Raw genomic sequence first — 17607 nt, forward strand, 5'->3', positions numbered from 1 at the left:
CTCCTCACTGCCACTCCTGGGCGATTCCGACAGCTCGCCTTCACTCTCTCCACTGTGCATAGAATATGCGAAGAGCGGTGCCCTTACCGCTCCCCTTCACCCCACTTCTAGCAAAAGCTAGGAGTGCCTGCCAAAAACGTGTCGCGCGGCCTTCACCAGTGCATTCGGGGCAAAGGGCCCACGTCCGGCACCTCGGCGACTCGGTCCCAGCTCCGTAGTTAACCCGCTGACCTAAGTGCACCCTCTCGGCTCGGCGCCTGTGATTGATGTAAACGTGACAGCACTTCAGGCCGGCTTATCACAGCCTCCCTTGTCCTGGCCAGGGCACCCCGGCACTGTGCCCCCACAAGTTTGGGAAAAAGCGACATCTAACTCCCGAGTCACCCCATCCAGGGATAACTGAGTTGGAGAGCCACCATACGGTTATGCTACAAACCCCTAAAGACTGAAACAGAAAGGGGGTGGCTGGTGCGGAAAGACAGGAAAGGGGCAGGAATAACCCTCGGCCAGCACAGCGCACCTCATCTCTGCAGACACCACGTATCTGGACCCAACAAATCACTAAAGCCGGTATCTTTCCAGCTCCCCATAATAACGAATGCCTTTTTGCTCCCGAGCTCCGCTCCACTCAACAGAGCACAGATGCGGGCACCCTCTTCCCCCACTTAGACCCCGTCCCGGTCTCCTCAAAGGAAAACGGGCAGGGGAAAACTCTGCCGGCCTAAAGGTCATTTGCCTCCTCGGGGAGCTGGGGCCAGCGCTCGTCGCGGCTACGGGAAGACGGGGCTCGAACCCAGCCCGTGGCGCCTCCAGGAGCGTAGTAATACCGCCAGCGCGTTCTTACGGGCCAAGAGGCCCCCGTTCCTTGGCCCCGGCCGGCTCTCCCCGCCGGCGGCCCGCCCGCCAAGGCTTCCCGGGCCATCCCCAGCCTTTACCTCTCTCCCCGCCTCCCCGCGGCTCTCCGCCGAGCGCATCCTCTCGCCCGGCGCCGAGCGCGCTCCGCGGCGCTAACTTCCCGCCGAGTCCATGGAGGAGCGGAGGCGAGGCGAGCCGAGCCGCGGGCGGGGGCGGCGGCGCAGGCGGGGGCGCGGGCGGGCGGGGGGCCGGGGCGCCCGCTCCGCAGGAGGGCCCGGCCGCGTCGCGACTCTCACCTGGTCCGCCGGCGGCGCGGGGCTCGCCCGGGCCCCCGGGGCCGGCTGCTGCTCCTGCTTCATGGCTGTCATCCCCGGCGGCCCGCCTCGGCGCTCACTCCCTCGCGGGCACTTCAGACTCGGGTACCGTCACTTGGCAGCGAACGCATGTCACAGGCGCCCGACGTTCTCCGAATTGGCGGAAGGGAAGGCGGCGGCGGCGGGGTGGGGGCAGGGAGCGCCAGGGAGGGGAGGCAGAGCTGCCCCGCAGGCTCCCTCCTCCGGCGCCGGCAGACCCTCCAAGTCCCCACTCCCCCCGCCCCCGCCACCCCAAGTCGGAGAGCCTCGGAGACCACACGCGCCTGACTGGCAAGTTAGCGGAGCGGCGAGCGGCGGGCGAGCGGCACCTGACGGCGCTCCAGCGACCTCTCGCCGCGCCGGAGGAGCCCGCTCGCATTCTACCGCAGTCCGCGCCCCCCGCCCGCCGCCGCCGGGGCTCAGCGCGCCAGGTGGGGCCTCCGGGTGCCGCGCTCTGGCATCTCCCGAGCAACCGCAACGCGGGCGGGAGCACAGCCCCCCACCTGCGCGGCCGAGGCTGCCCGGCGCTGGGGCCCCTCTCACCCTGCGCCCCGCGGACTCCTGCGAAAACCTGGCAAGCGGAGTGCGTCCCGCCGAGCCCTCGCTGGCTCCCGCGGTGCCACTGAGCATGCTCCAGGGCTCTGAGAAGGCAGGGGTCCAGGGGCCTGGGCGCCCGAAGACCCGCGGGTGCCGCCAGCACCTGTCCGCTCCCAAGAGATTGTCCCAGATGATGGATGACCCAAGTCTCCGCACCTCCTGAGTTGGGGCAATGGACAGCCTTTAGCCCCAACCTGGATTCTCCGGCTAGATGCCATGTTTAAAAGCCACTGACCTCCTAAAGGTTGATTAAAAGCAATAATAACTAATGATAATATTCTGGCACAGACATTTTTTTTCTTTTTACTGGACACGTAGAAGAACCCTCGGGACTCAAGTGCCTTTCCAGCCTTCTCTCTTTGCTCAACACAACCCTCTCCCCTTAGAAGTTTGTTTATTGAGCACCTATCAAGTGCGAGATAAATTGTAAGGCTTGGAAGGATTGCCGGAAAGAGAGCCTAAGTGACAAGCCAAATTTACCAAATCCCTGCCTTCAGTTCTTTTAGGTTATAACTTGGGTAGTTCAGCCTGGAGCAGAGGTACAAATCAATTAGTCATAGTTGCTCTTCAGAAGTAATTGACAAAGCCCACCGGTTTCATCCAGATGCACTAGCACGTGGCTTTTTCAGGGCCTAGAAAGGACCTCCCCAAACATTCCAGCAAGAAGCAGTCCCCAGGTCTCAGGCCCTGTTTGTCAGAGATTGCTCACTAGAAAAAAGGCAGGAGGAGTTAAATATCCAGATATTACTGGACTCAGCACAAAGATTGTGAGGAGATTGCAGCAGAAGGGATGGAGAATATGGATGGGGTGGGGAAGTAGCCCGGAGTTTGTTTTTATTGGCTGAGGACTCGTTCTTCGTGGTGGAAGTTATTCTGTCCCTGAAATAGACCTTACTAATTGAGCGGCTATGGTAAAATACAGTAGGAGTTGGGCTCCAAACGGTTGATTTCCCAAAACATGAATTGTCACTAGGCCTAAGTATTAATGATAACAATAGCGCCTTCAAAATATGTTTTTTTTAATAAATCAATGATCACCAGATTTGATTAGGTTAGAACATTAAAATACGATTTTCTCTTTAGAATGATAGGATTGGCTTACTTTTCAGAAATAGGTAGTCAAGTTCATACTGTGAGCAAACCCCTCATAGTGTGTTAGTCCATTTCAGTAGAAATAACCGTTTGATAAGAATAATTTTGCTGCTTGTAAAAGTATAAAACAAATTTTAAAAAAGAAACACGGGTAAAATAGCTACTAAGCAGTTCACCTAGCAAATCTGACAGTCTAGGTTTTCCCTCACATATAATTTTTGGGGGAGAAAGGAATCTACATTACTCAAAAAATGTTTCTATAGAAAGAAAAAAAAATGTTTCTATATTTATATTTTGTTCTTCCGTTAATTATTTTAGTATATTTCAACCTTGGAATGTGTTTCCATTTTGGACAATTGACTTGACTAGGAGGAATTAATGTGCAAAGATTTCTGTCCACATTGAACAAATATTCTCTTCCTATTTAAGATTACTTATTTGATTGAATTCAGCTGTCCAACTTGTATCCATTTTCACTATTCAGTATAAAATCCACAAGTTACAAATCAAGATATAAGTTCTATGTTTTATGTATAATGTGTGTATGTTTTTTTAAAAGAATTTTCTTTGATTTAGTCTGAGTCTGTCTTTTGAGTTGGTTTTGTCTAAGCTAAGCGTATAATTTTTTATATGTTGGGATCTAAGTTAAGGGCATTAATTAAAACTTAATCACATGTAAACTGATTTTATCAACTTAAATATTCTGTTTTTAGAAATGTGAAGGGCTCAAATTACAGTGTAGGAGTTTCTACTTCGTTTCTTTTTGAAGAAAAAATTCTAATGTCCAAGAAAAAAAATAAAGGAATCCTTACATTCAAAGACAGAATATCTGCAGTTCAATTTTGTTTGGCTCCTGATTACAGATTATCATTAAAAAAATTAAACACTAATTGACACTCAAACATCTACAAAATTCTGAAACTACTCAAGTAGCTATAACCTTAGTGCAGTGTACACAAGAGGACCTGTACCAGACTAGATACCAACAGATTGGGCTCTTGGATCAAAAGACTATCATCTGAATCCTAAATTACTTAAGTATGTTTAAAATTTAGTTGAAGAGTCAATTAAATGCTTAGAAAAATACAAAAAAATTCAATAGATAAGTTAATTACTTCACAAAGAATCCTTCATATCCACCAAACTTCCCCATGCTCTTTAGTAACACGTAAATGTATAGTAATAATTTTTGTCTTGCTAATATTTATAAAATTCAGCAAATTAAAATTAAACATTTCTTTACATCATATTGTTTCTGAAAATTAAAGATCTTTTTAAAGAGTTTTTTAGAGATTTGCAGAATATTTTGGAGTACTTTTTCTCATATAATATCTTAGATGAGCTAACTCATGGAAAACTATACATTTTGTAACACACAATACTAAAGGACGTTTTCCTAGTTTTCATGAAATGGAATCAGAAGGTCATAATTGCACAAGACTTAGAGAGATTGCCTAGCAAAAGTCCCTCTATTTGGCTGTATAAATGCCTATACTTGGCAACATGTGGCCATAATATTCAGGAAGATTTCAAGGATTTAGATCCCACCACTTTCTTCTGAAAAATTTTATTGCTTCAAATCCTGGACTCAGATCCCCGTGTAGACATAACCCACTGTGTTGCTTTCTCAATGTATTGATTTGAGTTTTCAAAGTTACTCAAAAATTTCCTCACATACAACATTGTGAACATCTACAAATGTCTTTCCTTCCTTGATATTTGATTCTTTAAAAGTGAGATGTCAATGCAGTGCATTTCAACTTACCTAGAATTATTAACATGAATAATTGAGGATGGGTTATGAGATTTTGATAATTAAATTCATTTGTGATTATAATTAAAATGTTTAAGCATAAGTAGCAAACATAGACTGTTCCAGAAATATTTAGGTCATGTGTGCTATATTCAGTCTTCCATATCAAATAGTAGACCCAGGACCAAAAAATCCCTGATTTATTCTACCAACCACCACTAGCAAATAAGATCTGACCAAACTCTGGTATGTTAAAGAAAGACAAAAGTCCCTTGAGATTTTGTAAAGCAGGGTACCCCTTACAAACTCTTCAGTTCGAGATGAATTAGATAAGGCAATAGGACTCTGTAAGCAGCTAGTTGCCTAGAATCTCTCCCTACCTTTTTCTTCTCTTCTCTCTCCTTCCTGAGGTCAATCTGCAGTGTCATGTAAAGGCCACCCTGATGGGGATTTCCCTAGCATTAGCCAGTTATCTATTGAGTGTCCTTAATGAGCACAGCATCAGGAAGACAGAGTTCATGAGCTGTGCCTTCAGAGACCTGGCCTGAAATGTGCCCAATTAGCTTTTCACAGATCAAGAAATAGCTTTAGTTCACATCTCCTGCTATCATTTGCTTTTGATTTATCAATCACCTCAACTGACCTCAACTGGCTTCTTGAATTCCCCAAAATGCATATCATGTCATTGGGCAGAAGACCAGTATATAGAGCAATTCTTAAACATTAGCTATATTTTAGAAGCTTTAACCAATAAACTATGACAAAAATTTTTTTAAAAAGTAAAAACAAATAGAAATAAAAGGAAGTGAGAGCACTGCATATTTAAATGCCCATGTACATGACTCATACCTTTCTGAGATTCTTTTGGCATTAATTCAACTAAACTTTCTGTCAGTCTCTATGACAGGGAGACTTTCCTGTTGTAAAAATTCATAGCCCAATTATGATCTTTGGTGGAAGCAGACAAAGTTACAATATCCTGAGAGTCACTCTTATTACTCACTGGAGACCTGAAGATATTGACAGGCTGCTCATTCACATTGAGATCCGTGCTGTAGAGTCTCCTTGGTTGTTTTATTAACACACCTTGCATCTTCCTTTAACCCAACAGCCCTTCTATGACATATATAAGGGTATTAAGAGAGGAAAGCAATGCATATGATTTTCCACGGGTAATGTTTTCTGTCGGTATGTAGAACTGAATTATAATAGCAAAACAACTTGAGAGTGTGAGAGATTTACTTGTTATCATTATTTTTACCCACTAGATGCTTGTCAAGGGGTCTGTGTTTATCTATTTAAATTCTAAGATTAGTCTAATGAACTGGTTATTTTAGCATAGCAAAAAAAGACTTTCTTTTTTGACTGATTTTAGTGGTCATTTTTTTTCCTGATCTTTTACATTTCTTAAGAAATAAAATCAATTTTTCTAAATCAGAGTCTGTCTACAAATGACGGAAAGGTTGTCAGATGTGGAAGAGAATTTAGAAACATTGGCATAACATTTCTTCTTTTCAGATGAGTCTGCATTTGATGAATAAATTTCTCTGAACTTGGTATTTCTCATTTCCATAACCAAGACTAGATTTTCTAATGATTGAAAATAACCTCTTTATCTTTGTCCTTGGAAAGTACATTGTTACTGAGACTCTCTCTTACACTCAGACTTCATAATGGTTACCTGATTTTGTTCTTTGTATTATTTCCAGAACAGCACAAAGTGTATTTCCCATTTAGGGAAATCTTTCATGAATTGAAAAGGAAAATCTAGTTTTTGGAGGGAAGGAAGAATTGCCATCTTCTGTAATAATTTCACTGTGCTCAATTTATTTGCAAGGATTTAGTACTAGATTCAGACTCCCCCCATGAATCTTCCTTTTGAAAACAAGAGATAGTATAAGATTTAGGTGAAACAGCTCCAGAGTGTCACTGACAATAAAGAGCCACTGGCTTTTTTCTCCACTAAGTGACTTTCTAACACTTGGAATTATTCTTTTACCATCTCCAAAGAAAACTGAAGTCAAGTCCTAGGATTTGCAGCTCCTCTTTTCCTCACACAGTGTCAATGTGTAGATTATGCAAATATAGTTTCTGGACATGTTGGGATTCTAACTCCACTGAAATGAGGCACATTAACATACATCTCTCATTACTCTCATTCCTGAACACTGTTTAACTCTGTTTAAGCTATTAGCCTAAATGGGTTGCTTGTTATTAATGTGGGTCACTTCCTGTATGCATCTACTTACCTGTCATCTCTCTGGGAGACAATCTGTATGGGAGAATTACTGAGTCAGCCAATAACTATCTTGTAAATCTAAAAATTTACTAAAGTGAATAATCTTTATTCAGATCAAAGAAGGAGAAAAAAGAGGAAGAAGAAATTATGGAGGAGTGGGAAGAGAAGAGGAGGAGGAAATTAAAAGATTGAATTCTTAAGCTCTCAGGGACATTGGGATGTATTTAGTCCTTTGTTTTTTATTAATGCTCACTTAAGGATCATAAAGTATCTGAATTCCTAGGTCCAGAGTATTGCTCCTGCCTTTGGTTATATTCAATGTATTCATATAATTTTAGACAGCATCATTCACATTTTAATTTCTTCATTTCTCTCTAGGTGATTTATAGTTGATATTTGCAATCAACATCAAGCTTACATTTTCCTGTAATACTTTATCATTTTTGCACTTATCAATTGACTGAAGCATCAATGAAGAAGGTGGAGAGAATCTATAACAAATAGCACAGTTTGTATAAATCAATGGGTAGAGAAATACCTTTTAATTAGCTGTTTCATTGAGTCAGCAATACAAAATATAGTGTTTGTATGAGTTTTTAATCTTAGTTGGTAGGACATCAAAATAGCCTTGCAGAATGTATGAGCAATTCTTTTTAGTGGTACCAACCCCTTCCTGTGGGGAATCCATCCACTCATTTTTCCAGCTTCTCAAATACACCTCATCTATTAAGACAACTCCTCGTACATCCCTTCCAAACTCAAATTCACAGAGACTGTCTTCATCAATTTCTTTTTGCAGTGTATACCTCACTACACAATGTATGCTGTTTTTCTGTATTAACTTGCTTGGCATTCTAATCGTTACAAGTGACATCTTTCCTCCTAAATTGTAAATTCTTAGGGGGTGGGGACTGAGGCACAGTTTATATGTATGCACGGGATTGTGGATAGGTGTCTAGACCAGTCTCCTAAGTAGGAGGAGATCTAAGTAGAGGAGGTCTCGGTGGAAATGTACTTTGAAAAAAAATTATTCTCACCCCCTCAATATTAAGTTCAGCCACAGTCCCCTATGAACTTTTTTTAAATTTATTGAACAGAATTATTTAGGGGAGATATCTTTTCTCTCTATTGTCTTGGAATATTTCACTTTTTTGTGTGTAGTAGAAACTATATAATCTTGATACTTCTCTGATCTACTGATGCTGGATATGGGGAAGGGCATATCAGATATTACTTGATTGCAAATCATTAAGCAAAAAAGCTGGATAAATTTGGACTTTTCCACTGATCAGATACTATGTATTGTAAAATTTTGAGCCTCTAATGCTGACAACTCATAAGGAAAAATAAATTTGGAGATAACCACTGCATTGGCAATGTCACTTCTAATTTATTCTGTTTCCTCCAATATACAAACCTTATTCTGAATTCAAAAGATGAGAACATTGGATAACATGATGAGGAAATGTGGAAATTGAATAAGATGTGTTCTTTTCTTAAAATAACTTAAATTCCTATAGCTTGCCAATATAATGCCAAAAATTATCAAAAGGCCAATAGAATCTTCTATTTAAAGTAAGGGTTTTTTTTTAACTCACTCATCTCTGGACTACATGTCACAAAGAGGGTAAAAAGCATTGACGTTGGATGGGTCTCTCAGTGTTCTGAGACCAACTCCAGCATGGGGTGGAGGTAGGTTCCCACACACATACAACAACAAGCAATTCTGACACTCTATTTCTGATACCAGAGACAGCATCACATTACACAAGTTAAGGGTTCAGTCCTACAAGACTGCCATCCCCCTGTAACGGAGTGCAGAGAGCATTAAGAGTCAGGAAAAAGAACTAATAAAACTTAGCTAAACCTTAACAGCAGACCATTCCGGAGTAGTAAGAGATTCAATGTCTAAACTTAGAGAGAGGCCAGGTCAAAGGAAGAGAGAGCGAGAGGCCAGCCAAGGGCTATTTGAATCCTGGTTTACTAAATCCCCATGGTTTACAACCCTGATATCCACCCTGGCAGGGCCCTTGCTTATTTTTATACTGCTTCTCACTTTAGGTCCCTGTATCTTAAACCGGCTAATAGCCTTTGTTAGGGAAAGAGTGAGTGCTATTCAGGTGCTAATGCTGAGACCGCAGTATCATTCACTCACACAGCAGGAAGAAACAAACCTTCCATGATTGGAATGGTCAAAGGAAAGTGGGGAAATGTAGAATCTAAGCATTAGTAAGATTAGTAAATTAGCATAAGCATAGCCATCTTAGAAACCTAGAAACCATTTTCTGAGGGTGTGACTCAGGAAGAAGAGAAAAAAAAAATACAAAAAAACCTGGGCCTGGGTAAGGCCTTGAAAAACAAGTTAATCATGAGCACCAGGTGGTGGGCAGCTGTGACCCTTGGTCAGCTAACCTTGGTCAGTTAATCTTACATACCAAGCTTATCGTGCAGAACCTCCCTAACCACTGAGGAGTAGTCTTACCCTGCCCTTGCTTAACCCCAGGATGTATGTCTTGCAAGAATAATGTATAGTTATGGAAAATTACTATGAGTTAAGTGCTTTGAAAATGCTATATAAACCCTTGGCTCTGAGTGCTCGGGGTCCTTGTTGAGACCTGCTGCGTCGGGCTGACTTGGACCCCAGCTAGCTGGCTGAATAAAGACTTTTGCTTGAATTTACATCTCTATGCCTGTGTAGTTTGTTCTCTGGAGAAGCCTCGGAAGCCTGGACCCTAACACCCCAGCTCCCACTTTAGATGCCAGGCCCAAGCCCTATGCTACTGTCTGCTGTTCTGAATAAAAGGCTACAGATTGGAGGTTCCAGTGACCTCCTCTGAAGGTTCAGCTAATCTGCTAGAGTGGCTCACAGAACTGAGGGAAACACCTAATTATGTTTACCAGTTTATTAAAGGATATGAACAACAAGAGGAAAAGATCCACAGTTTAGTGTTCTGAACTAAGAAGCTTCCGTCCTCATGGAGCCTGATGCCCACCACAGAAGCATTCTTGCTCCCCAAGTGTGGAAACTCTCCAAAGAAAAAAGGATCAAAACACTGTCCTCTCAAGTTTTTATGGAGGCTTCATTATATAGTCATGATTAAGTTATTGGCCATTGATTGATGTGACCTCTAGCTCCTCTTTCCTCCCCAGAGATGCAGGATGTGAGGGGTTGAAAGTTCCAGCCGTCTAATTACATGACTGGTCCTCCTGAAAACCAGCTCCCACCCTTGGCTAGGGTCCAAAAGTCAACTTCATTAATAACAAGACACCCATTTCATCTGTTTGGCTCTGAAATGTTTTCGGGAACTGTGGATGAACACCAAATATATATGCAGAAGACATTTTCTGACCAAATGAATGACCAAATATCTTAAGTCATTATATTGCAATGGGATACAAAAATAATGAGAAGGGAAAACATATAACCTTATAGAAAGGGAAAAAAAATTGGACTTCCCACTTAAAGGAATAAAGCAACTTGGTATCATTTAGTGTGGGAAGGAGATGAGAGATAAACATCCCTATGCAACTCTAAGTTATACTCCCAGAGTATAACCATATTATGGCACAGTGAGGTTGATGTTCAAATTGAAGACTTCAGGAAAAGTAACATCAGGCTAGGCATACTTTCTTTAAAAGACAGGGTTATTTGGGGAAGATGAAATGTGGTGATGCCATATGGATTTAGGCTACATAGAGCACCAGACATCAAAACAAAAAGTACATTTACAACAAATCTAAATAGCAAGTTACCTTAAACATCCCTAAATAGCAAAAAGACACACAGCCTGAATGCCCTTGGTGTCTACATAGGGGAAAGCAGAGTGAAGCACTGATAGTCTGAAAATATTCAAGACGAAAATTCCCAAATTGTAAGTGGATATTCACTAGAAAGCACAGTGGATCACTTTAAGAACACCCAACAGAACCAGGAGAGGTTCTGGGCATTCCAATAGTCAGTGAATGGGGCCTTGTTAGGGGCTGATTTTCCATTGGTCTCTCATATTTCTGCATGTCTTACTAACAAGAAAGTCTTTTGTTCTAGAAAAGCTTTTAAGAGATACTTGTACAGCAATTATCCTGGAAAGAATAATACCTCCCTCTGAAGTAAAAGGCAAGCTTGTTTACAGTGTTAGAAAATAGATATTGTTCCCCCTCCAAGAGAAAGGGCAGGCATGCTTTCTCCCCAGTGTATAAAGATAATATCTCTGTCTGGAACAAAGGGAAGGCATGCTTAACTTCTCTTTATAAAAGATTTGGGTTCCTTAAGATCAGTGTTCTTCTTCTATACTGCAACACATTGTGTAAGCAGCCATCTTTCTGGGTCCAATCATTCATCCCCATGGTACTTAGGGACAAGGAGAGGGATTCTTTCCAATGCAGTACCCAATACCAAGGAAAAACTACTAGAAATGGAATAAAATTCAAGCAGAATGGAGATAATAGAGCTGAAGGAAGGAGAAAATCCAGAAAAGGGGTAAACAGATCCAGGAACTTTAATAGCTCAAGCCATCATATAATTTTTAACAATACATAAAAATAAAGGATCTCGACAGAGAGGAGCCAAGATGGCGGCATGAGTAGGGCAGTGGAAATCTCCTCCCAAAACCATATGTATTTTTGAAAATACAACAAATACTACTATTCCTAAAAGGGAGACCAGTGGATACAGTACAACAGCCAGGCTACATCTACATCTACTAGAACTCAGCACCTCACGAAGGGGATAAGATACAAGCCACGGTCTGGTGGGATGTGAGCACTACCCCAACCCCAGCTCATCGGTGGGAGGAGAGGAGTCAGAGCCGGGAATGAGTGGGAGCCCAGGACTGCTAAATACGCAGCCCTAGTCATCCTTACTGGGAGGGCAGACACACATTGCAGGGTGTGCTGGATATTATAGAAATGGAAAAATAAAATCTGCAAGCAGGTCCCTGCAGCCGGCTCCCCTGGGATAAAAGAAAAGCAAGTGCTTTTTGAAAGTCTTAAAGGAACAGGGGCCTCACAGCTGGACGGAAGCATCCCAGCACACTCAACCCAGCAAGCTAGGAATTCTGAGGAACTTCAGGTGCCTCAGCCCCCTGGGTGGCAACGCACCCAGGAAGCCCCTCACGGTGATAGGCACCCTGCCAGTCATTCCCCCAACTGGTGCAGTCCTAACACAATGGCAGAGCACTGTCGGAGAGTGGCCGTGCATGCCCGCAGCTGCCAAGCAGCTGGAGAGTGGCCGCGCCCATAGCACCTGCCCAGAATCTCCTCCCAGCATGCAGCTGCCTGGGCCAGACCCAGAGGCTGCCACCGGCTCTCAAAGAAGTGCGTTCTCACAGGAGAGCACATATGGCATGCCTGCCACTCCCCTCAGGGATCTGGACTACCCTGATGGCAACCCCTCATGGCAGCTTAGGGGATTAACTGGGAGGCTGCTCCAGGTGTGCGGGTAACCAACACAGGCAGTGGAGAAGGGCAAGGTGATCAACAAGCAGGAAAGGACTTTGTTCTCCCAGCTGACACACACGCTACCTGCCTACAGCTATTGCCATGAAAAGGCAGAATAATTTGGTCCAGTCCAGAATTACCCAGAAAACCCCGAGAGAGGGCCAGGGGAGATAGATTTAACCAATCTTCCTGAAAAAGAATTCAAAATAAAGGTCATAACCATGGTGATGGACCTGCACAGAAATATGCAAGAGCTAAAGGATCAAGGTGGGATGGAGACTACAGAAATAAAACAATTTCTGGAAGGACTTAAGAGTAGACTGGATGAGGTGCAAGAGGCCATTAATGGAATAGAAATCAGAGAACAGGAACACAGAGAAGTTGAAGTAGAGAGACATAAAAGAATCTCAAGGAAGGAAGGAATATTAAGATAACTGTGTGACCAATCCAAAAGGAAAAATATTCACATTATAGGAGTACCAGAAGAAAGAGAAGGGAGAAATAGGGATAGAAAATGTCTTTGAATAAATAATCGCTGAAAACTTCCCCAAACTGGGGGAGGAAATAGTCTCTCAGACCGTGGAAGCCAACAGAACTACCAACACAAGGGACCCAAGGAGGACAACACCAAGACATATAATAATTAAAATGTCAAAGATCAAAGACAAGGACAGAGTATTAAAGGCAGCCAGAGAGAGAAAAAAAGTCACCTACAAAGGAAAACTCATCAGGCTATCATCACACTTCTCAACAGAAACCTTACAGGTCAGAAGAGAATAGCATGATATATTTAATGCAATGAAACAGAGGGCCTTGAACTAAGAATACTGTATCCAGCACAATGATTATCATTCAAATATGAAGGAGGGATTAAACAATTCCCAGACAAGCAAAAGTTGAGGGAATTTACCTCCCACAAAACACCTCAACAGGATATTTAAAGGGACTGCTCTAGATGGAAACACTCCAAAGGCTAAATAGATGTCAACAGAGAAAATAAAATCACAGCAAAGAAAGAAGACCAACCAAATACTAACTAAAGGCAAAAAAATAAAATCAACTACTCAAAAAAGCAGTTAAAGGAAACACAAAATAGTACAGAATAAAACACCTAACATATCAAGAATGGAAGAGGAGGAATAAGAAGGGAGAGAAATAAAAAATTATCAGACTGTGTTGATAATAGCTTAAAAAAAGAGTTAAATTAGATGGTTAGATAATAAAAAAGCTACCCTTGAACCTTGATAACCACGAATCCACGATCCAAAGCCTGCAATGGCAATAAGTACATATCTTACAATAATCACCCTAAATGTAAATGGACTGAATGTACCAATCAAAAGACACAGAGTAATAGAATGGATAAAAAAGGAAGACCCATCTATATGCTGCTTACAACAGACACCTCAAACCCAAAGACATACACAGACTAAAACTCAAGGTATGGAAAAAAGATAATTCATGCAAACAATACGAAGGAAAAAGTAGGTGTTGCAGTACTTGTATCAGACAAAATAGACTTCTAAACAAAGAAAGTAACAAGAGATAAAGAAGGATATTACATAATGATAAAGGGGCCAGTGCAACAACAGGATATAACCATTATAAATATATATGCGCCCAATACAGGAGTACCAACATACATGAAATAAATTCCAACAGAATTAAAGGAGGAAATAGAATGCAATGCATTTGTTCTAGGAGACTTCAACACACCACTAACTCCAAAGGACAGACCCACTGAACACAAAACAAGTAAGGACACAGAGGCACTGAACAACACACTAGAACACATGGACGTAACAGACATCTACAGAACTCTACACCCAAAAGCAGCAAGATACATGTTCTTCTCAAGTGCATATGGAACATTTTCCAGAATAGACCACATACTAGGTGACAAAAAGAGCCTCAGTAAATTCAAAAAGATTGAAATTCTACCAACTAACTTCTTAGACCACAAGGGTATAAAACTAGAAATAAATGGTACAAAGAGAACAAAAGGGCTCACAAAGACATGGAGACTTAACAACATGCTCTTAAATAATCAATGGATCAATGACCAAATTAAAACAGAGATCAAGTGATATGTGGAGACAAATGACAACAGCACAAAGTCCCAACTAATGTGGGATGCAGCAAAGGCAGTTATAAGAGGAAAGTATTCAGCAATCCAGGCATATTTAAAGAAGGAAGAATGATCCCCAAAGAACCATCTAAAGTCACAATTATTGAAACTGGAAAAAGAAGAAAAAATGAGGCCCAAAGTCAGCAGAAGGAGGGACATAATAAAGATCAGAGAAGAAATAAATAAAGTTGAGAACAATAAAACAATAGGAAAAATCAATGAAACCAAGAGCTCATTCTTTGAGAAAATAAGCAAAATAGATAGGCCCCTAGCTGGACTTATTAAGAGAAAAAGAGAATCTACGCACATAAACAGAATCAGAAATGAGAAAGAAAAAAAATCACGATGCACCCCACAGAACTACAAAAAATTATTACAGAATCCTATGAAAATCTATGTGCTAACAAGCTGGAAAACCTAGAAGAAATGGGCAACTTCCTAGAAAAACACAACCTTCCAAGACTGACCAAGGTAGAAACAGAAAATCTAAACAGACCAATTACCAGCAAAGAAATTGAATCAGTAGTCAAAAAACTATCCAAGAACAAAACCCCTGGGCCAGAAGGATTCACCATGACATTTTATCAGACATATAGAGAAGACATAGTACCCATTCTCCTTAAAGTTTTCCAAAAAATAAAAGAGGAGGGAATACTTCCCAACTCATTCTATGAAGCAAGCATCACTCTAATACCAAAACCAGGCAAAGACCCCCCCACACAAAAAAATAACATACCAATATCCCTGATGAACATAGATGCAAAAATGCTCAACAAAATATTAGCAAACTGAATTCAAAAATACATCAAGAAGATCATATCCATGATCAAGTGAGATTCATCTCAGGGATGCAAGGATGGTACAACATTTGAAAATCCATCAACATCATCCACCACATCAACAAAAAGGACAAAAACCACATGTTCATCTCCATAGATGCAGAAAAAGCATGCAACAAAATTCAATATCCATTCATGATAAAAACTCTCAACAAAATGGGTATAGAGGGCAAGTACCTCAACATAACAAAGGCCATATGTGAAAACACACAGCCAATATCATGCTTAACAGTGAGAAGCTGAAAGCTTTTCAGCTAAGATCAGGAAGAAGATAGGGATGCCCACTCTCCCCATTGTTATTCAACGTACTACTGGAGGCCTTGGCCAAGGCAATGAGGCAAAACAAAGAAATGCAAGGCATCCAGATCAGTAAAGAAGAAGTCAAACTGTCATTATTTGCAGATGACATGATATTGTACATAAAAAAAACCCTAAAGACTCCACTCCAAAACTACTGGAACTAATATCTGAATTCAGCAAAGTTGCAGGATACAAAATTAATACACAGAAATCTATTGCTTTCCTATACACTAATGATGAATTAGCAGATAGAAAAATCAGGAAAACAATTCCATTCACAAATGCATCAAAAAGAATAAAATACCTAGGAATAACCTAACCAAGGAAGTGAAAGACCTATACCCTGAAAACTACAAGACACTCTTAAGAGAAATTAAAGAGGACACTAACAAATGGAAACTCATCCCATGCTCTTGGCTAGAAAGAATTAATATTGTCAAAATGGCCATCCTGCCTAAAGCAATCTGTAAATTCAATGCAATGCCTATCAAAATACCAACAGCATTCTTCAACAAACTGGAACAAATAGTTCTAAAGTTCGTATGGAACCATAAAAGACCCCGAATAGCCAAAGAAATCCTGAGGAGGAAGAATAAAGCAGGGGGGAATCTCACTACCCAACTTCAAGCTCTACTGCAAAGTCACAGTAATCAAGACAATTTGGTACTGGCAAAAAAAAAACAGACCCACAGACCAGTGGAACAGAATAGAGAGTCCAAATATTAACCCAAACATATATGGTCAATTAATGTATGATAAAGGAGCCATGGACATACAATGGGGAAATGACAGCCTCTTCAACAGCTGGTGTTGGCAAAACTGGACAGCTACATGTTAGAGAATGAAACTGGATCGTTGTCTAACACCATACACAAAAGTAAGTTCGAAATGGATCAAGGACCTGAATGTAAGTCATGACACCATAAAACTCTTAGAAAAAAACATAGACAAAAATCTCTTGGACATAAGCATGAGCGACTTCTTCATGAACATATCTTCCTGGGCAAGGGAAACAAAAGCAAAAATGCACAAGTGGGACTACATCAAACTGAAAAGCTTCTGTACAGCAAAGGACACCATCAATAGAACAAAAATACATCCCTCATTATGGGAGGATATATTCATAAATGACATATCCAATAAAGGGTTGACATACAAAATATATAAAGAGCTCATGCACCTCAACAAACAAAAAGCAAATAATCCAATCAAGAAATGGTTAGAGGAGCTGAACAGACAGTTCTCCAAAGAAGAAATTCAGATGGCCAACAGACACATGAAAAGATGCTCCACATCACTTGTCATCAGAGAAATGCAAGTTAAAACCACAATGAGATATCACCTCACACCAGTAAGGATCACCACCATCCAAAAGACAAACAACAACAAATGATGGTGAGGATGTGGAGAAAGGGAAACTCTCCTACATTGCTGGTGGGAATGTTAATTAGTTCAACCATTGTGGAAAGCAGTATGGAGGTTCCTCAGGAAACTCAAAATAGAAATACCATTTGACCCAGGAATTCCACTTCTAGGAATTTACCCTAAGAATGCAGCAGCCCAGTTTGAAAAAGACAGATGCACCCCTATGTTTATCTCAGCACTATTTACAATAGCCAAGAAATGGAAGCAAACTAAGTGTCCATCAGAAGATGAATGGATAAAGAATTGTGGTACATATACACAATGGAATATTATTCAGCCATAAGAAATAAACAAATCCTACCATTTGCAACAACATGAATGGAGCTAGAGGGTATTATGCTCAGTGAAATAAGCCATGTGGGGAAAGCCAAGAATCAGATGATTCCACTCATCTGTGGAGTAAAAGAACAAAGAAAAAACTGAAGGAGCAAAACAGCAGAAGACTCACAGAGCCCAAGAATGGATTAACAGTTACCAAAGGGAAAGGAACTTGGAGGATTGGTGGGAAGTGTGGGATAAGTTGGGGGGAAGAAAGGGGGCATTATGATTAGCATGTATAATGTGGGGGGGCACAGGAGGGCTGTACAATA

The 17607-nt window shown here is 41.5% G+C and overlaps 1 protein-coding gene across 4 annotated transcripts in view; it reads right to left on the reverse strand.

Annotated features, from left to right (window-relative positions):
- Window positions 1–17607, reverse strand: part of DPP10 (dipeptidyl peptidase like 10) — a 1476327-nt gene that overhangs the window by 678381 nt on the left and 780339 nt on the right. Inside the window, exon 1 of one of the 4 annotated variants that reach the window (XM_073241338.1) lies at window positions 1152–2087. The exons of 1 other annotated variant lie outside the window; for it this stretch is intronic. In XM_073241338.1, coding sequence (XP_073097439.1) covers window positions 1152–1223 — 72 coding nt within the window. In that variant the 5' untranslated portion in view covers window positions 1224–2087. Of the gene's footprint in view, window positions 1–935; window positions 1021–1151; window positions 2088–17607 lie in introns of those variants that run through there. 2 more of the 4 variants (XM_037017060.2, XM_073241337.1) reach the window with 2 other exon arrangements.

The sequence above is a fragment of the Manis javanica genome, chromosome 7 (genome assembly GCF_040802235.1).
Source record: "Manis javanica isolate MJ-LG chromosome 7, MJ_LKY, whole genome shotgun sequence".
NCBI classification, from domain to species: domain Eukaryota; kingdom Metazoa; phylum Chordata; class Mammalia; order Pholidota; family Manidae; genus Manis; species Manis javanica.